This window comes from Caretta caretta, chromosome 1, assembly GCF_965140235.1.
Source record: "Caretta caretta isolate rCarCar2 chromosome 1, rCarCar1.hap1, whole genome shotgun sequence".
Classification (NCBI taxonomy): Eukaryota; Metazoa; Chordata; order Testudines; family Cheloniidae; genus Caretta; species Caretta caretta.
The window spans coordinates 4,166,312-4,188,175 of record NC_134206.1 but is presented as its reverse complement, the minus strand read 5'-3'; the positions used below and the strand labels follow the sequence as shown (position 1 = coordinate 4,188,175).

General features: G+C 45.0%; 1 protein-coding gene across 1 annotated transcript; it reads left to right on the top strand.

The window, feature by feature from the left end:
• Window positions 1–1,429: 1,429 nt before the first annotated feature.
• On the top strand, window positions 1,430–2,368 carry LOC142072762 (olfactory receptor 52E2-like). The gene has a single exon (XM_075130707.1). It carries the CDS (start codon window positions 1,430–1,432, stop codon window positions 2,366–2,368), a length of 939 nt encoding a protein of 312 aa, XP_074986808.1.
• Window positions 2,369–21,864: the final 19,496 nt, after the last annotated feature.

Genomic DNA, 21,864 nt, shown 5'->3' with positions numbered 1-21,864 from the left:
GGGCAGGCCAGTAGAGCTTCCGCCATACCCTGGCCCTGCACTGCCCTGGCCCCTACCCATCCCTTAAAATGGGGGTGGGGCAGACAAGTCGGCATTGGCCAGACCAGGCTGGTAGCACTGCTGCCCAGTGGGGGCAGGGTGGAGGAGCAGGGCCACCCAAAGTGTGGGGCCCGGGGTGACTGCCCCATCCTATCCTGTGGATGGGATGACCCTGAGGCCTGTAGCCTTAACTACCAAAACCCTTGTGGCCATCATGCCATTCTGTTGAGAACAAAGTCAAAGCCCAGCAGCATAATGTCTGTTTTCACGGAGAAAAGTTGGCTCTTCCAACATAGGAATTGCACTGTAGATCAGACTTATGGTCTGTCTAATCCAGTGTCCACCCTCTGACAGCAACAGCCCTAGATGCTGCAGAAGAAGGTGAGGAAACCCAGCAGCAGGTGGATGCATGGATGACCTGACCATCCTGATGGGGGTCACCTAATTCCTAACAGCTAGAGATTGGCTTGTGCACTGAAACACGTGACCATATAGGCTTTACAAAATATTTAAGTAGCTGAAATGACTGTAACTGGATAGTCTCCTCAAAAATGCAACCTTGTGTGGAAATGAGTTTCTCAGGCTAATTCTACTTTTTAGATGTTTTGAATTTGCCCCATTTCAGTTTAATTGAATGTCCTCTTGATATTGTGTTATGTACTCTTTACTATCAGTAATTTATAAACTTTTCTCATGTCCCCTCTTATTCATCTCCTTTGTAAGACCCAGTCTTTTCAACCTCTCTCCTTGATCCATGTGACAGTTTCCCAAAGTCCTTGATCATTCTCTTTGACATTCCCTAAATCCCCACTGGTTCTGCAATATCCCATGCGAGAAGGATGCCCAGTACTACACAGAGGAAGTACAGAGGAGGGTGAAACATTCATTGACTGATCTGACGGCATTGTATTTTCTGCAGGATTCCCCATCCCACTGTTCATGGATCTGAATGTATTTCTCGGTTTCTGTCTGGGTTTTCAGTGTAAGTAGGATTTCAAAGAGCTGTACACCATGACTCCCAGTTCTCTGTCCTGAGCTCATGCAGTTAAATTAGAAAGTTGTTAGGAAATTGAGGCATTCAAGCTTTTCCCTCCAATGGGAATACATATCGCAGTTATTGACATCGAAGTTCATCTGCCGTCATATAACCCCTTCACCTGGCTTGGTTAGCGCCATCTAACACCTACTCTGGACTTAACTATTATCTGAATATTTTGGTGCCATCTGTAAACGTTGGCAACGCAATGCTCACACCCTGTTTAGATTGTTAATAACTATAAAATATTTACTGTAGTATTTGTTATAAAGCATGTAACCCCCCTTATTCTGTTTTTCTCCCTTCACAGGCATCTTAACCTTTTATGACCCCAATCAATGTATCAACCACCTCATGGCAGCTTTCAACCTCACCCCTTCTGACTCTTCAATATTCATTCTCGCAGGCATCCCTGGACTGGAAGCTGCTAACGCCTGGATGTCCATCCCTTTCTTTACCTTCTACATTATCACCCTGTTGGGAAATTTCATGGTTCTGTTTGTTGTAGGCAAAGAGCAGACCCTGCACAAGCCGATGTACCTACTGATCTGCATGCTGGCACTCACAGACATTGGCATGTCTACCTCTGTAGTGCCTAAAGCACTGCTTATATTTTGGTTCAATTTGAAAGTAATTACTATGGATGGCTGTCTCACCCAGATGTTCTTTCTTCACGCGATTGCTGTTATGCACTCAGCCATTCTTGTGACAATGGCCTATGATCGCTACGTTGCCATATGTGATCCTCTGAGATACACCACCATCCTCACCAATGCACGAATAGCTAAGCTAGGGCTAGTGGGTTTGACAAGAGCTGTTCTCTTCGTTCTGCCTGAGCCCCTGTGCTTGAGGAGGCTGCCATTCTGTGCCAACCACATTATCCCCCACACGTACTGCACGCACATGACTGTGGCAAAGATGTCGTGTGGGGACATCACAGTCAACAGGATGTACAGCTCAGTGACAGCGTTTGTAGTCATTGGGTTAGACCTGACACTCATTGCCTTATCCTATGGTCTGATCATCAGGACCATCCTCAGAATCTCCTCCAAGAAAGCCCACCTGAAAGCCCTCAAAACCTGCACAGTCCACATTTGTGTGATGCTGACGTCTTATACTCCCTCCCTCTTCTCCATTCTGACACAGCAGTTTGGTCAGGGCATTGCTCCCAACGTTCACATTATCCTGGCTAACCTATATTTCATCGTCCCCCCCATGCTCAACCCTATCATTTACGGGGTCAAAAGCAAGGAGCTTCGTGACAAAGTGGGCAAATACACCTGCAGAAAGTGATCACTGGGTACCACTGACTTTAAACCTGCATGACAAGAGGAGGAAGGATATCTCCTCATCAGTCAAGGATAATTTGATTCCACGTTGGCTGAGCTCCACATTGTGGGAGTTCACAGTCTGAGAACTTCCTCATAACTAAGATCTTACAAATCCATGACCAAGCACTGTTTTGTCCATTTCTGAGTTCCCTCTCTCTGACCATTATCTGATTTCTTTCAGCATCACCCATAAGCCCCCACCCCACACACCCTGCTACTCTTAGGTCTGACCAAAGGTCCATCCAGCCCAGTATCCTGTTTACCGTCAGTGGCCAATGCCAGGTGCCCCAGAGGTAACAGGTAATGATCAAGTGATCTCTCTCCTGTCATCCTTCTCCAGCCTCTGACAGAGGCTAGGGACACCATTCCTTACCTATCCTGGATAATAGCCATTAATGGACTTAACCTCCATGAATTTATCCAGTTCTTTTTTAAACCCTGTTATAGTCCTCACCTTCACAACCTCCACAGGCAAGGAGTTCCACAGGTTGATTGTGCACTGAGTGAAGAAGAACTTCCTTTTATTTGTTTTAAGTCTGCTGCCCATTAATTTCATTTGGTGGCCACTGATTCTTATATTATCATATCCCCCCTTAGTCTCCTCTTTTCCAAGCAGAAAAGTCCTAGCCTCTTTAATCTCTCCTCAGAGGGGACCCATTCCAAACCCCTAATCATTTTAGTTGCCCTTTAATGAACCTTTTCTAATGCCAGTATATCTTTTTTGAGATAAGGGGACCACATCTGTATGCAGTATTCAAGATGTGGGCATACCATGAATTTATATAAGGGCATCTGTCTTCTTCTCTTTTCCTTTTTTAATGATTCCTAACATCCCATTTGATTTTTTGACTGCCGCTGCACACTGCACGGACATCTTCAGAGAACTATCCACAATGACTCCAAGATCTTTGTCCTGAATAGTTGTAGTGAAATTAGCCCCCATCATATTGTATGTATAGTTGGGGTTATTTTTCCCCATGTGCATTACTTTACATTTATCCACATTAAATTTCATTTGCCATGTTGTTGCCCAATCAGTTAGTTTTGTGGGATCTTTTTGAAGTTCTTCGCAATCTGCTTTGGTCTTAACTATCTTGAGCAGTTTAGTGTCTGTCATAAATATAAAGAGAAGGGTAAACCCCTTTAAAATCCCTCCTGGCCAGAGGAAAAATCCTCTCACCTGTAAAGGGTTAAGAAGCTAAAGGTAACCTCGCTGGCACCCGACCAAAATGACCAATGAAGAGACAAGATACTTTCAAAACCTGGGAGGAGGGAGAAAAATAAAGGGTCTGGGTCTGTTTGTGGGATGCTTTTGCCAGGATGGAACAGGAATGGAGTCTTAGAACTTACTAAGTAATCTAGCTAGATATGCATTAGATTATGATTTCTTTAAATGGCTGAGAGATTAAGTTGTGCTGAATAGAATGGATATTCCTCTCTGTGTGTCTTTTTGTAACTTAAGGTTTTGCCTAGAGGGATTCTCTATGTTTCAAATCTAATTACCCTGTAAGGTATTTACCATCCTGATTTTAAAGAGGTGATTCTTTTTTTACTTCTTCTTCTATTAAAATCCTTCTTTTCAGAAACTGAATGCTTTTTCATTGTTCTCAGATCCAAGGGTTTGGGTCTGTGGTCACCTAAGCAAACTGGTGAGGATTTTTACCGAACCTTCCCCAGGAAATGGGGTGCAAGGGTTGGGAGGATTTGGGGGGGAAAGACGTTTCCAAACTACTTTTTTTCAGGAACCCAGATAAAGTTTGGTGGTGGCAATGGAAATCCAAGGGCAAAGGGTAAAATAGTTTGTACCTTGGGGAAGTTTTAACCTAATCTGGTAAAAGTAAGCTTAGGAGGTTTTCATGCAGGTCCCCACATCTGTACCCTAGAGTTCAGAGTGGGGAAGGAACCTTGACAGTATCGTATGCAAACTTTCCCACCTCACTGTTTACCCATGTCTCCAGATCATTTATGAATAAGTTGAATAGGATTGGTCCTAGGACTGACCCCCTTGGGAACACCACTAGTTACCCCTCTCCATTCTGAAAAATGACCATTTATTCCTACCCTTTGTTCCCTGTCTTTTAACCAGTTCTCAATCCATGAAACAATCTTCCCTCTTATCCCATGACAACTTAATTTACGTAAGAGCCTTTGTTGAGGGACCTTGTCAAAGGCTTTCTGGAAATCTAACTACATTATGTCCACTGGATCCCCCTTGTCCACATGTTTGTTGACTCCCTCAAATAACTCTAATAGATTAGTAAGACATGATCTCCGTTTACAGAAACCATCTTGACTTTCGTGCAACAATTTATGTTCTTGTATGTATCTGACAATTTTATTCTTTACTTTTGTTTCAGCTAATTTGCCTGGTGCTGACATTAGACTTACCAGTCTGTAATTGCCAGGATCACCTCCAGAGCCCTTCTTAAATATTCGCATTACATTAGCTATCTTCCAGTCATTGGGTACAGTAGCTGATTTAAAGGACAGGTTACAAACCATAGTTAATAGTTCACAATTTCACATTTGAGTTCTTTCAGAACTCTTGGGTGATGCCATCTGGTCCCAGTGACATGTACCCAGTCAATATGGGGATAACTGAAATCCCCCACTATTATTGAGTTTTTTATTTTGATAGCCTCTCTAATCTCCCTTCGCATTTCATCATCACTATCACTGTCCTGGTCAGGTGGTCAATAATAGATCCCTACTGTTATATTCTTATTAGAGCCTGGAATTACTATCCAGAGAGATTCTTTGGAATATGTGGATTCATTGAAGATTTTTACTTTGTTTGATTCTACATTTTCTTTCACATATAGTGCCACTCTCCCCCCTCCCCCCAACCCCTCACGACCTGTTCTGTCTTTCCAATATATTTCATACCCCGGAATGATTGTGTCCCATTGATTGTCCTCACTCCATCACGTTTCTGTGATGCCTATTATATCAATATCCTCCTTTAACACGAGGCACTCTAGTTCACCCATCTTATTATTTAGACTTCTAGCATTTGTGTACAAGCACTTTAAAAACTTGTCACTGCTTATTTGTCTGCCCTTTTCTGATGTGTCAGATTTGTTATGTGAATGTTTCTTGTCTGTTCTGGCCCATACTTTATCCTCTTCCATTCTCTCCTCCTGACTAAAAGCTAGAGAATCTCTATCAATAGACTCTCCTCTAAGAGAAGTCTCTGTCTAATCCACATGCGCCTCTGCAGCAATCGGCTTTTCCCCCACCCCCCTCTCTTAGTTTAAAACTTCCCTGCAACTGTTTTAATGTGAAGTGCCAGCAGTCTGGCTCCGCTTCTGTTTAGGTGGAGCCCATCCTTCCTTTATAGGCTCCCCTATGCCAAAAGTTCCCCCGGTTCCTAATAAATCTAAACCCCTCCTCTCTACACCATCGTCTCATCAATGCATTGAGACTCTGAAGCTCTGCCTGCCTGCCTGGCCCTGTGCGTGGAACTGGTAGTATTTCTGAGAATGCCAACGTAGAGGTCCTGGATTTCAGTCTCTTTCCTAGCAGACTAAATTTGGCCTCTAGGATGTCTCTCCTACATCATTGGTACCTACATATACCATGACCACCGGCTCCTCCCAAGTACTATACCCCAACATCATCTGGAAGGAGGATACCAACTATGGGAAGGTTTCCCTCTCTTCCTGTTGGCTGCTCTCCTTCTCTGGGCCTTTCATCCTTCTTAACAGCTCAGGGGCTGTCTGACCGGAGGTGGGACAAATCTACAGTGTCCCGGAAAGCCTCATCAACATACCTCTCTGCCTCCCTTAGCTCCTCCAGTTCCACCACCCTGGCCTCAAAAGCCCGTACATGGTCTCTGAGAGCCAGGAGCTCCTTGCACCGAATGAACACATACGCCACCCACCCACAGGGCAGGTAATCCTACATGCTACACTGAGCGCAATAAACAGGATAACCCCCACTCTGCTGCTGTCTTCTGCCTGCATTTTCTCCTACAGCTACCTAGGTTAATGATAGGGTTTTTGTTTAAATCAAGAAGTTTTTATTATAGTTTAGTTTAAAGGATTTAAAGAATGGCAAGTGTACCTCACCCCCTTTCCACTCCCCTTCCAAACTCCCTTTCGGAACTCCCTATTAGCGGTCCCTGGTTGCAAAGGTCGCTGTGCGCTTGCTCACTGCTTTATAAAACCCTGGCCTTCTAGATAGTCCTGCCCCCCTGACTAAGGCACAGCCAATGAACAGAGTCTTCTAGATCTCAAACCTCTTTTAGAGGCTCACATCTTCCAACTGCTGCCCAGAGCACATGGTCCTTCAAACAAACAAACAAACAAACAAACAAACAAACAAACAAACAGAAGCTCAGCACAAAGCAAGTAACCCCCAAACACAAACACACAAAGTATCAAGAAATTACCCCAAGGGTCCGTATTTGCTCCTTCTTCACCTGGAGAACTCCCTCTTGAAACTCCCTGTTAGCAGTGCCTGGTTACAAAGAAGCCTTTCTGTGACTTCCAGATCAATAAAAGATACTGAAACTTTCTGACACAAGGTGGCTTTGCATTAGTCCCTATGTGAACAGGGCTCTGGATCAGTTTGGACAAACAGAAGCTATGTTTTCAGATAGACAAAGTCAAAGAAAGAAACTACAAGGCTGAACTTCTTTATCATACATAATTTCCCTATATCCAATCCTTCAGGAAGCCTGGATGATAAACCAAATGTTTAATTTTGGAAGTGCTAATAAAAGAATCTGCTGCACGAATTGAGAACATTCTACTGGAGTTTGTTGTTGAGAGTTTTGAAATTGTTTTTGAGAACGGGACTGCTGTGTTAAACTACGATATCGCCTTTGAGTCAAATAACTTAGAATCATAGAATCATAGAAGATGAGGGTTGGAAGAGACCTCAGAAGGCCATCTACTGCAACCCTCTGCTGAAAGCAAGACCAACCCCAACTAAACCATTCCCAAATCTTACCCAACTAAATCAAAACGCACCACCTTGCACAGATGATTTTGGAGTTGCTTTTCAGATGGAATTTTTACAATACACACTGGCCATTTCTGTGGTCAAAGAAACCAAAAATAGGTGTTGAGATTTCATGATGGAGTTTGTGGAACAGGACAAGCGAGTTATGCAGCTCTGAGTTGAAGATCTCGAATACACGGATGCCACTGAGGAGAAAGACTTTAGTGAACTTGGCTTGTTTTCTCTTTCTTTGCTGTCACGACCTTTTGGCAGTGGGGAAGCAGAAAGATTGTTTTCTCAGATGAACTGGAAAAAAACAAAAGTTCACAACAAGATGCAAGAGGAACTTTAAAAAACATTCTTCATGTCAGGACGTAGATGCAATGAAACAAAATCTGTTGTGAAGAGTTTACATCAATAAAATAAATCATTGCACGTGTCACTGCTGATGTATAACCAGCAGGAGAAATAGCCTACTTCTGACGAAGACAGCAGAGATGAAATGTTACCTTTTTAGAGGCTAACAGAAACAAACTAATTCAACTCAAAATATGGACATTGGCTACCATGATTCAATGCATTAGAAATAAATAATCTAGTACTGTTATTGTTGTTTTTGCACTACATACGTTTTGAGCTACATCTGGGTTATTTTTAACACTGTCATTCACCGTTTTTGGTTTCAAACATCTGCCAACCCTCAACTGGGAGGCAAGTACCACTACTAGGGTTTTTAATGTAAATTTGATTTTCAGGCAGCAGCTATACTGTAAGAAGCTTGAGGCCAGGTGTGAAAAATTATCAGTATCATACCTAGAAAATACTCATTTAAAACCCCAGCTATGTCAGTAGATAAGGAAATGTCTACGAAGACGCAGTTATGTTTATCTCTTTTTATTTCTTTATGGCTTGTGGATTCCTCTGTGCTAAATCCAGGTGTTTTTGTTTTGCTTGGTAATCTTTAAGCTGGACCACGAGAAAGCTATTCTTGGTGCTTAATTCCTGCAGTTATTCTTTTAAAATCTAGCAACAACCTGAGTTTCCAGATGTATTTTCTTTCTTCTTTTTTAAATAAAATTTATGTTTTTTAAGAACATGATTGGATTTCTGTGTCTTAAGAGAGTTGGGCACATGCTTGTTAGTTAGCTGGTGGCAACAGCTGATTTCTTTTTTCTTTTCCTTTCTCAGCTCTTCCCTGGAGGGGTTATGAAAGGGCTTGAGGTTACCCCACAGGAAGGAATTCCCAAGTGCCCCTTCCTGGGCTCTCAAAAGGGGCTCTGCACTTGGGTGGTGGCAGCAGCTACCAATCCAAGGTCTGAGAAAAGCTGTAACTTTGACAGTGTAATACAAGCCTGGAGTGGCAAGTATTAATTTTTAGAGTCCTTGCGGGCCCCCACCTTCTGCACTTGAAGTGCCAGAGTGGGGAATCAGCCTTGACAGCACCATACTAACCAAGGGGGCTGCAGCCTGCTCCCATCCCTCCCCAGCAGAGAGGTGATACATGGTAAGTCAAAAAAATAGAGAACTGGCAGAAGCGTCAGAATCTGAGGGGACATGGGCTGTTATAACAGGGAAAAGGGAGAGATGACAGAATTAGGGGGATAATTAAATCAGTAGTATACATGTTTGTATACTAATGCGAGAAGTATGGGAAATAAGCAGGAAGAACTTGAAATGCTAATAAATAAAAAACAACTATTACATAGTTCAGGGGTTCTCAAAATGGGAGTCGGCTCCCCTCACGGGGTCATGAGTTTCTTACATGGGGGTCAGCCTCCACCCGAAATCCTGCTGTTAGCTGTCAGCCTCCACCACAAATCCTGCTTCACCTCCAGCATTTTAATGGTGTTAAATATATTAAAAAGTGTGCTAATTTAGAAGTGGGGGTTGCCTAGATGCTTGCCATGTGAAATGGGACACCAGTGCAAAAGTTTGAGAACCACTGAGACAGTTGGCATCAGAGAGACTTGGTGGGGTAACACGCATGATTGGAATATTGGTATTGCAGGGTACAGCTTGCTCTGGAAGGACAGGGAGTAAAAATAGGGAGGAGGTGTTGCCTTATATAGTAAAAAAATGTACACACTTGGACTGAGGTTGAGATGGAGATAGGAGGCAGACTTACTGAAATTCTCCGGGTAAGATAAAAGGTGTAAAATCAAGGTTGATGTCATGGTAGAGGTCTACTGCAGACCACCTAATCAGGAAGAAGAGGTGGATGAAGATTTTTTTAAACAACTAACAAAATCATTCAAAGCACAGGACTGCATAGTTATGGGGAACTTCATCTACTGCGACATCTGTTGGGAAAATAACACAGCAGGGCCCAGATCATCCAACAAGTTTTTGGAGTGTGTTGGAGACATTTTTATATTTCAGAAGGTGGACAAAACTACTAGGGAGAGACTGTTATACATAAGAACGTAAGAATGGCCATACTAAGTCCCACCAAAGGTCCATCTCGCCCACTTCTGACAGTGGCCAGTGTCCCAGAGGAAATGAACAGAGCAGTTAATCATCAAGTGATCCATCCCCTGTCACTCATTCCCAGCTTCTGGCAAACAGAAGCTAGGGACACCATCCCTGCCCATCCTGGCTAATAGCTATCCTCCATGAAAAATTTATCTAGTTCTTTTTTTAACCTTGTTAAAGTCTTGGCCTTCACAACATCCTCTGGCAAGGAGTTCCAGAGTTTGACTGTGTGTTGTGTGAAGAAACAGTTCCTTTTGTTTGTTTTACCCCTGATGCTTATTAAGGCAGCACGTTTAAAACAAATATTTTGATCTAGATTTGATCTTGACAAACAGGGAAAACCTGTTTGAGAATTTAAAAGTGGAATGCAGCTTGGGTGAAAGTGATTATGAAATGGCAGAGTTCATGATTCAAAGAAATGGTAGGATGGAAAACAGCAAAATAAAGATAATGGATTTCAAGAAGGCAGACTTTAGGAAACTCAGGGAGCTGGTTGGTAAGATTCCATAGGAAGCAAAAAGAAAAGGAGTACTTGTGGCACCTTAAAGACTAACCAATTTATTTGAGCATGAGCTTTCGTGAGCTACAGCTCACTTCATCGGATGCATCCGATGAAGTGAGCTGTAGCTCACGAAAGCTCATGCTCAAATAAATTGGTTAGTCTCTAAGGTGCCACAAGTACTCCTTTTCTTTTTGCGAATACAGACTAACACGGCTGTTACTCTGAAACCTGTCATAGGAAGCAAGTTTAAGGGGAAAAACAATTGAAGACAGTTGGCTGCTTTTCGAAGAGACATTATTAAGGGCACAAGAAGAAACGATCTCACTGCAGAAGAAAGATAGGAAGTAGGGTAAGATACCACTCTGATTTAACCAGGAGATCTTTAATTATCTAAAAATCCAAAAGAGTCCTACAAAAAGTAGAAACTAGGTCATATTACAAAGGATAAATATAAAGAACACACATATCTAGGGTCAAAATTAGAAAAGCCAAGGCACAAAACAAGATCAAACTAGCTAGAGACATAAAGGTGAACAAGAAAACATTCCACAATGATAAATGTCAAATTGCCATTCTACAATGACAATGGCAAATCTCCCAACTACATTCTACATTGCCATTCTACAATGACAATGGCAAATCTCCCAATTTACAATACTCACCAAAATAACAGTGATAACAGGACAAACAACACAAAACAAAGAACACAATTTTTGTTGTGACAATAGATCCATGGTGTTCTGAGCTGCTTTTATGCTGGCACAAGCTTGCCTGTAGAGTGTCTAAAAAATAAAGAAACATTTCCCTGCCCGCCACCCCCGGATGGGGATCAAATATTGCTTAAAGATATGCTTCCTTTTACAAATTTCCTTGCTGATCACAGCAAAAGAAATAAAAGAATTGCCTTTACCATTTTTTGTTTGTTAATTTATGGGGTTGTGCACCGCAGTTTCCCCTTTTGTACAACAAACCTGGTTTGCAATAGCTGCCTTACCCCTGTGCAGGTTTTACTTTGGGATTGCTTAAAAGGCAGTAAAACATTTGTCTCCATGGTGACCCATGGATCTTTTACTCCAAAAAATGTCAGTGGAATCCAGCAGATATTTATCTTGCTTTGTCCAAAAATATTTTACAGAAGTATCCAAAGCACCCTTCATTAAATGTCAGAAAACAAGAGTGAAGGGGGGACGGTAGAAAACAGTGGACTGAAAAGAAGGAGGAGAAGAAGAGAATCTTTCATCCACATGACTACCTCTCGGGCCACCTCCCAGAGGACCTTTATTTTCTTAACCCATGCCTGAACTTCCACCCCCTTCTTTTTTAACGGAGGGTGTGTTTGATCTCAGGACCGTATCCACCCAGCGCCAAACCACAGGCCAGTCCCAAGGCTTTTCTCATGTCTGTTTCCTTTTTGAACGTGTCCTGTCCCCATGGACATGGACCGCGTTCTGCTAACCATTTACCAAAGAGGGTAGGCTACTCAGCCATCCTCCATCCCTTTGGGTCCCCTAAAATCTCATTGGGGTGGACCCTCATACCTGGAATGGGCCCTGATTCTCCCATGTCCTTTTATCCAAAAGAACACTTACCCCAGGGATTCCAAAATCCCCACCACCAGCTCCTGACTACATCTAAATGGTTCATTGAACTTACAATGGTCCATGGTGAACAGCAGTGATCAGCCTCTTCTCTGTCTCTGAATCTTGTTTGTGATGCCAAATGGTGGGGCATCCCTTGTCCTCAGACACGACCAATGGCCACACAGGAAGATGAGGAGATTGGAGCCTTCAGTTATGGCTTGGTTTATTGTAACAGGAGCTCAAGTACACCCTACAGAAGCATAGCTGTACCACTCATTCACCCCCCGGCACACATCCCTGGAAATGAACCCTGAGGTTTGTTTGCATTTCCCCTTTATTGTAAGCATTAGCCCTCCCCCTACCCAGGTGAGCAGTTCTTCCCTTGGTCCAGGCCCAATAATTATCCTCTATTACCTTAAATTCTCCACCCCGTTTATGTTTACCTCTGCCATGAACTTTTGCTTCCTTAGGGGGGTTGTTTATGAGCACTTGGTTATATTCTATAAGTGGAACACCTGCAAGCTCTCTGTTTTGAGGTTTCCTGTCATGCACCATCTGCCAGCAGCTCACCAGACAGAGATAGGCCCCCATACCCTGTGTTTGCACTTTGTCAGACATGAGACCTGTCTGGTAAACTGTAACATCAGCCCCCCACAATTACCACCCGGAAAAAGGAATTTAATAAGCTCATTTCCGCATTTGGCTCACAGCGAGGGTGCCAGGACTATGCCTAAACAGTAATAAAGCTGGTTGGGTGCCTTTGTCACGGAAACGTTCTGGTGTTGTTGTTTTTTTATGAATAACATTGAGGTCTGCTGAATTAGCAGGTTGCCTTACCTGTGAATACTGATAACACTGGAGCTCCAAGGCCAGAAGCACTGAGGAGCCTGAACCGTGTTACCGAGGCAACGACATTCCAGCCTTCAGCACGTAACAACAGCCGGCTGACACTCTGAGCCCAGAGGTGAGTTGCACACTCCTGACTTATATACAGCTTCTTGTCCACTGTAATCCCCAGGTCCTTTTCTTCAGAACTGCCGCTTAGCTAATCAGTCCCCAGCCTGTAGCAGTGCCTGGGATTTTTCCATCCTCAGTGCGGTGTGCCCTTGTTGTCAAGAAGGCTAATGGCATATTGGGCTGCATTAGAATGAGAATTGCCAGCAGATCAAGGGAAGTGATTATTCCCCTCTATTCAGCACGAGTGAGGCCACATCCAGAGTATTGCGTCCAGTTTTGGGTCCATGACCACCAAGTGTCGACTCTTCTTCGGAGTGATGGTCGTGGATCCCGCATCCCTGGAACAATGCATCCCATGCCTTCCAGTCGATGGGGTCTCCTTCTGATCCCTTCCCACAGATGGCTCCTCTAAACTGTCATCATTGTTCTTTGATAGCACTGACCAATGTTGTTTGGCTGTGTGCATACCCTTGTGTGTGTGATGTCTCAGTTTCTCCCGAGTCCCAGTTCATTGTAGTGAAGCACAATGAGAATCATCCTATATCTTAGAGGACCCTTCAAATATGAGCACTCCAATACAGTGGAACGGCGGGAACGCTGGGTGGACCTGCCAGCATCCCCTGGGCCGAACAAGTTAGAATCATAGAATCATAGAATATCAGGGTTGGAAGGGACCTCAGGAGGTCATCTAATCCAACCCCCTGCTCAAAGCAGGATCAATCGCCAACTAAATCATCCCAGCCAGGGCTTTGTCAAGCCTGACCTTAAAAACTTCTAAGGAAGGAGATTCCACCACCTCCCTAGGTAACACATTCCAGTGTATCACCACCCTCCTAGTGAAAAAGTTTTTCCTAATATCCAACCTACACTTCCCCCACTGCAACTTGAGACCATTACTCCTTGTTCTGTCATCTGCTACCACTGAGAACAGTCTAGATCCATCCTCTTTGGAACCCCCTTTCAGGTAGTTGAAAGCAGCTATCAAATCCCCCCCCCCCATTCTTCTCTTCCGTAGACTAAACAATCCCAGTTCCCTCAGCCTCTCCTCATAAGTCATGTGTTCCAGACCCCTAATCATTTTTGTTGCCCTTCGCTGGACTTTTTCCAATTTTTCCACATCGTTCTTCTATTGTGGGGCCAAAACTGGACACAGTACTCCAGATGAGGCCTCACCAATTTTGAATAGAGGAGAATGATCACGTCCCTCGATCTGCTGGTAATGCCCCTACTTATACAGCCCACAATGCCATTGGTCTTTTTGTCAACAAGGGCACACTGTTGACTCATATCCAGCTTCTCGTCCACTGTCACCCCTAGGTCCTTTTCTGCAGAACTGCTGCCTAGCCATTCGGTCCCTAGTCTGTAGCGGTGCATGGGATTCTTCCATCCTAAGTGCAGGACTCTGCACTTGTCCTTGTTGAACCTCATCAGATTTCTTTTGGCCCAATCCTCTAATTTGTCTAGGTCCCTCTGTATCCTATCCCTACCCTCCAATGTATCTACCTCTCCTCCCAGTTTAGTGTCATCTGCAAACTTGCTGAGGGTGCAATCCATCTCATCATCCAGATCATTTATGAAGATATTGAACAAAACTGGCCCAAGGACCGACCCTTGGGGCACTCCAAGTTGTTTTATTGTACACTGTTATTTACACCATAGTGGGAGTAGGGCTTGTACTACCCCCCTGATGCTTGTGCTCCTCACCCTCTGTGATGTCACCTAAGCCTATCCATCTCTCTGGTGTCAGGATATCTCAGTGCTTCATGTCCCAAGGGGTCCTAATGCTAGGCACAGGAGTCTATGATTCTATCCTAGATGTGTTTATTTTGCAACCTCAGCTCTTTTCCTGCCACTGGCTGCACTTTTCCACACACAGAGTCTGACTGAGAGGCTGGCTGCGCTATGCTGCACCTGTGAGCAGTGCTTGCTTCTAGCCACAACTCTTGCTCAGGTTGAAGGCCTAGTTCTGGGCCTCTAGTGCAAGGTCTTGTTTCAGACTCTCTTTCTACTATATGAACCATTCTCTGCCATAGTACTTGTGCAGAGAGCATGAAAACGGTTTCTGACCTCTATGGGCATTGGGGGTACATGGGTTCTCCTCTTTCTTCTACTGGAGGTCACATGCTGCCAATTTTCTTTCCACTTCCTCGCTGCCCTCTCTGATTCTTCAGCATGCTGTGCCTGCAGAACCAAATGGAGAAACTCTTCATTTTCTCTGATGCAATGCAGGGTTGATACTTGGGTCTCTAGTCCTTTAACCTGCTTGCGCTTCATACAGACAAAGTCACTTCTGTCCTCTGGGAGAAAGAAAAACATGGCGCATCCTGTGCAGGTCAAAACAGCTGATCGCTCACTATCCGTATTGTTTTCCTTCTAAAAGCCTCTTCATATGTTGTATTTACTGCTCACAGAAATCTGAAAGGCAAAAAATTCTGTGGTAACTCCCCCCAGGCAAATTCCTTGTGTTTGCTTCTCCTCTGATTGTTGCTTCAGATAGCCTTTGGATAATGGCTGCTTTAACTCAGCAGGACATCCAAAGTAATGTGACCAGAGCACATGGCATGAAACTCCATTATGGGTTGCTCTATTTTTCCACAAACCAGAAGTGGATTTTTTTGGGGTGGGAATAAAGAATTTCCCCCATATGTTAAAGCTATATAAGGTTGGGTGTGACATTCGGGGGAGGGATAACTCTGTGGTTTGAGCATTGGCCTGCTAAACCCAGGGTTGTGAGTTCAATCCATTAGGAGGTGTGTCATAAATATAAAGGGAAGGGTAAACCCCTTTGAAATCCCTCCTGGCCAGGGGAAAGCTCCTCTCACCTGTAAAGGGTTAAGAAGCTAAAGGTAACCTCGCTGGCACCTGACCAAAATGACCAATGAGGAGACAAGATACTTTCAAAAGCTGGGAGGAGGGAGAGAAACAAAGGGTCTGTGTGTCTGTCTATATGCTGGTCTTTGTCGGGGATAGACCAGGAATGGAGTCTTAGAACTTTTAGTAAGTAATCTAGCTAGGTATGTGTTAGATTATGATTTCTTTAAATGGCTGAGAAAAGAATTGTGCTGAATAGAATAACTATTTCTGTCTGTGTATCTTTTTTGTCACTTAAGGTTTTGCCTAGAGGGGTTCTCTATGTTTTTGAATCTAATTACCCTGTAAGATATCTACCATCCTGATTTTACAGGGGGGATTTCTTTATTTCTATTTACTTCTATTTTTATTAAAAGTCTTCTTGTAAGAAACTGAATGCTTTTTCATTGTTCTCAGATCCAAGGGTTTGGGTCTGTGGTCACCTATGCAAATTGGTGAGGCTTTTTATCCAACATTTCCCAGGAAAGGGGGGGTGCAAGTGTTGGGAGGATTGTTCATTGTTCTTAAGATCCAAGGGTCTGGGTCTGTAGTCACCTAGGCCAATTGGTGAGGCTTTTTACTAAACCTTGTCCAGGAAGTGGGGTGCAAGGTTTTGGGAAGTATTTGGGGGGGGAAGGACGCGTCCAAACAGCTCTTCCCCAGTAACCAGTATTAGTTTGGTGGTGGTAGCGGCCAGTCCAAGGACAACGGGTGGAATATTTTGTACCTTGGGGAAGTTTTGACCTAAGCTGGTAAAGATAAGCTTAGGAGGTTTTTCATGCGGGTCCCCACATCTGTACCTAGAGTTCAGAGTGGGGGAGGAACCTTGACATGGTGGCATAGTGGTGGGATTAACCTGAAATCATTTTGAGATCCAGTTGAGATTTTTTGAACTAGAAATACAGATTTTAAAAAGGAATTTTTTTTTCCCTTTGAAAAGGAAGTCCAGAAAGCAGCTGAAACTGAAAGCAGCTTGTTTTTTCTCTGCTTTGTGGCCAAGCAGAGACAAAAGGGGATTATCTTTGTGAATTGCAGGTTTTCTTTGCCTGGAGGCAGGGTACTTAACTCCTGCAGGGAAATTCACAGTCTTCCAACCCAGAGTTTTTTTTTTTTCTTTTCTTCCTAAAAGTAAATAGGGTGTGTGTGTTCTACCCATTTGCTTTTTCTTTGGGCTGGGTAAGCAGGTTTCGAAGCAGTTGGAGGTTTTTTGCTTTAATTTGGGCCCAGAGCAGAGACAAGGAAATTGTCTTTTTCTGTAGGCTGACAATCGCTATCAGAGAATAGGTATTCTATTCCAGCACAGCAAAATTTTACAGCCAAGTTTTGTTTGTTTATTTCTAAACCTCGGGGGTAAAGTTAGTTAAAAACAGAGAGGTTAGAATGACCAAATCCGCATCTCGACTACAGCTGGAATTAGCCAAATTTCAGGCTGAGGAAAGACAAAGGGAACATGAAAGACAGATAGAACTCATGCGGCTGAAGAAGGAGGAGAAGGAAGAAGAGAGGAAGCATGTGGAGGAGGAGAAGGAAAAAGAGAGGAAGCATGTGGAGGAGGTGGAGAGGATAAAGGCCCAGCAGAATATACCAACAAACCCTAGCAATCCTTCTCCAGCTACCACTTCCCATCCCAGAAAGTTCCCCACCTACAAGGCAGGTGATGATACTGAGGCCTTCTTAGAAAACTTCGAAAGGGCCTGCCTTGGGTACAACATCTCTACTGACCAATACATGGTAGAGCTGAGGCCACAGCTCAGTGGACCCTTAGCTGAGGTGGCAGCTGAAATGCCTAAAGAACACATGAACAAGTATGAGCTGTTTAAATCCAAGGCGAGAGTCAGAATGGGGATAACACCCGAGCAGTCTCGTCGGAGGTTCAGAGCCCTAAGGTGGAAACCAGACATGTCATTTACCCGACATGCCGACCACATTGTGAAACATTGGGATGCCTGGATATCAGGAGCAAGTGTTGAATCTCCAGAAAATTTGCCCTTCCTAATGCAAATGGAACAATTCTTAGAGGGTGTTCCTGAGGAAATAGAAAGATACATCCTAGATGGGAAACCCAAAACTGTAATCGAGGCAGGAGAGATTGGAGCCAGATGGGTGGAGGTGGCAGAGAAGAAGAAAACTGGTCGCAGTTGGAGCGGAGACCAGAAGGGACCACCCCAGACCACACCCTATTACCGGGGGCCGCCCAAAGCACCACCTACCTCCAAAAGAACCCTCCAGACCCCTTATCGTCCCGCCACCCCGTTCTCCAGCAACCCTCTTCGCCCCAGTGACCCGTCAGCTGGACGATGTTTTAAATGTAACGAGCTGGGGCATGTAAAGGCCAACTGCCCCAAGAACCCCAACAGATTACAGTTCATTGCACCGGAATCACACCAGAGGTCCACAGACCCAGATACCTCCCAGATACCCTTGGAGCGGAGGGAAACTGTGAGTGTGGGCGGGAAGAAGGTCACCGCGTGGAGGGACACCAGAGCACAAGTGCAAGCTATCCATGCTTCCTTAGTGGACCCCAATTTAATCAACCCAGAGATCCAAGTGACGATTCAACCCTTCAAGTCCAACTCTTTCAATTTGCCTACAGCCAAGTTGCCTGTCCAGTACAAGGGCTGGTCAGGAATGTGGACTTTTGCAGTCTATGATGATTATCCCATCCCCATGCTGTTGGGGGAAGACTTGGCCAATCATGTGAAGCGGGCCAAGAGGGTGGGAACGGTCACCCGCAGCCAGGCTAAACAAGCCGTGAGGCCTAGCTCTGTTCCGGAAACTTCTATCAGGACCCGGTCAGAGGTGATGGACCCGGACCCCAGGCCAATGTCTGCAACAGCAGTAGTGGATCCAGTCCCAGAGACCCAGACGGAACCAGTCCCAGAACCGGAACCAGCCGAACAACCAACACCAGACCCCGTGTCAGCACTGAATCCAGTACTTGCAACCTCAACACCAGAGGGCCCCACCGAACCTGAACTGGCAGCAGCCGATAACCCTACATAAGAGGCTCAGCCGGAGCCTGAATCCCAACATAGTGCACCAGCGGAGAGCGGTTCACAGTCAACAGAAACAGCTCCATCCCCTATATCGCTTCCAGAGGGACCAAGCCTAGGTCCACAATCCAATGAGGGACTGATGTCTCCAGCATCAAGAGAACAGTTCCAGACTGAACAGGAAGCAGATGAAAGCCTCCAGAGAGCTTGGACGGCGGCACGGAGCAACCCACCGCCTCTCAGCTCTTCTAATCGATCCAGATTTGTTGTAGAAAGAGGACTTTTATACAAGGAAACTCTTTCTGGGGGACACCAGGAAGACTGGCATCCTCAGAGACAGTTGGTAGTCCCAACTAAATACCGGGCCAAGCTCTTGAGCTTAGCCCACGATCACCCTAGTGGCCATGCTGGGGTGAACAGGACCAAAGACCGTTTGGGGGGGTCATTCCACTGGGAGGGAATGGGCAAGGATGTTTCTACCTATGTCCAGTCTTGTGAGGTGTGCCAAAGAGTGGGAAAACCCCAAGACCAGGTCAAAGCCCCTCTCCAGCCACTCCCCATCATTGAAGTTCCATTTCAGCGAGTAGCTGTGGATATTCTGGGTCCTTTTCCGAAAAAGACACCCAGAGGAAAGCAGTACATACTGACTTTCATGGATTTTGCCATCCGATGGCCGGAAGCAGTAGCTCTAAGCAACACCAGGGCTAAAAGTGTGTGCCAGGCACTAGCAGACATTTTTGCCAGGGTAGGTTGGCCCTCTGACATCCTCACAGATGCAGGGACTAATTTCCTGGCAGGAACTATGAAAAACCTTTGGGAAGCTCATGGGGTAAATCACTTAGTTGCCACTCCTTACCACCATCAAACAAATGGCATGGTGGAGAAGTTTAATGGAACTTTGGGGGCCATGATACGTAAATTTGTAAATGAGCACTCCAATGATTGGGACCTAGTGTTGCAGCAGTTGCTCTTTGCCTACAGAGCTGTACCACATCCCAGTTTAGGGTTTTCCCCATTTGAACTTGTATATGGCCGTGAGGTTAAGGGGCCATTGCAGTTGGTGAAGCAGCAATGGGAGGGATTTACACCTTCTCCAGGAACTAACATTCTGGACTTCGTAACCAACCTACAAAACACCCTCCGAACCTCTTTAGCCCTTGCTAGAGAAAACTTACAGGATGCTCAAAAAGAGCAAAAAGCCTGGTATGATAAACATGCCAGAGAGCGTTCCTTCAAAGTAGGAGACCAGGTCATGGTCTTAAAGGCGCTCCAGGCCCATAAAATGGAAGCATCGTGGGAAGGGCCATTCATGGTCCAGGAGCGCCTGGGAGCTGTTAATTATCTCATAGCATTCCCCACCTCCAACCGAAAGCCTAAGGTGTACCATATTAATTCTCTAAAGCCCTTTTATTCCAGAGAATTAAAGGTTTGTCAGTTTACAGCCCAGGGAGGAGACGACGCTGAGTGGCCTGAAGGTGTCTACTACGAAGGGAAATGTGCTGGTGGTGTGGAAGAGGTGAACCTCTCCATGACCCTTGGGCGTATGCAGCGACAGCAGATCCAGGAGCTGTGCACTAGCTACGCGCCAACGTTCTCAGCCACCCCAGGACTGACTGAACGGGCATACCACTCCATTGACACATGTAATGCTCACCCAATTAGGGTCCAACCTTACCAGATGTCTCCTCAAGCTAAAACTGCTATAGAACGGGAGATCCAGGATATGTTACAGATGGGTGTAATCCGCCCCTCTGAAAGTGCATGGGCATCTCCAGTGGTTCTAGTTCCCAAACCAGATGGGGAAATACGTTTTTGCGTGGACTACCGTAAGCTAAATGCTGTAACTCGCCCAGACAACTATCCAATGCCATGCATAGATGAACTATTAGAGAAACTGGGACGGGCCCAGTTCATCTCTACCTTGGACTTAACCAAGGGGTACTGGCAGGTACCGCTAGATGAATCTGCCAAGGAAAGGTCAGCCTTCATCACACATCTCGGGCTGTATGAATTTAATGTACTCCCTTTCGGGCTGCGAAAGGCACCCGCCACTTTCCAAAGACTTGTAGATGGTCTCCAAGCGGGATTAGGAGAATATGCAGTCGCCTACCTTGACGATGTGGCCATATTTTCGGATTCCTGGGCAGACCACCTGGAACATCTACAAAAAGTCCTTGAGCGCATAAGGGAGGCAGGACTAACTGTTAAGGCTAAGAAGTGTCAAATAGGCCTAAACAGAGTGACTTACCTTGGACACCAGGAGGGTCAAGGAACTATCAGCCCCCTACAGGCCAAAGTGGATGCTATCCAAAAGTGGCCTGTCCCAAAGTCAAAGAAACAGGTTCAATCCTTCTTAGGCTTGGCCAGTTATTACAGACGATTTGTACCGCACTACAGCCAAATCGCTGCCCCACTGACAGACCTAACCAAAAAGAAACAGCCAAATGCTGTTCAGTGGACCGGAAAGTGTCAGAAGGCTTTTAACAAGCTTAAAGCGACACTCATGTCTGACCCTGTACTAAGGGCCCCAGACTTTGACAAACCGTTCCTAGTAACCACAGATGCATCCCAGCGTGGTGTGGGAGCAGTTTTAATGTAGAAAGGACCTGATCAAGAATTCCACCCTGGAGTGTTTCTCAGCAAAAAACTGTCTGAGAGGGAAAGCAACTGGTCAGTCACTGAAAAAGAATGTTATGCCATTGTCTACCCTCTGGAAAAGCTACGCCCATATGTTTGGGGATGGCGTTTCCACCTGCAAACCGACCATGCTGCACTGAAGTGGCTTCACACCGTCAAGGAAACTAACAAAAAACTTCTTCGGTGGAGTTTAGCTCTCCAAGATTTTGATTTCTACATCCAACACATCTCAGGAGCTTCTAACAAAGTGGCTGATGCACTCTCTCGTGAAAGTTTCCCAGAATCAACTGGTTAAAATCGTCCTTGAGATGTGGAAAATATTGTTAGTCTTTATGTACTTGGTAGTATATTTAGAGATGCATGTGTCTTATTAATTCTGTTTTTCCTAGAGCTCCAGGAAGAAATCCCAGCCAGTGTTTCACCCTAGCTGAGATTTGGGGGGCGTGTCATAAATATAAAGGGAAGGGTAAACCCCTTTGAAATCCCTCCTGGCCAGGGGAAAGCTCCTCTCACCTGTAAA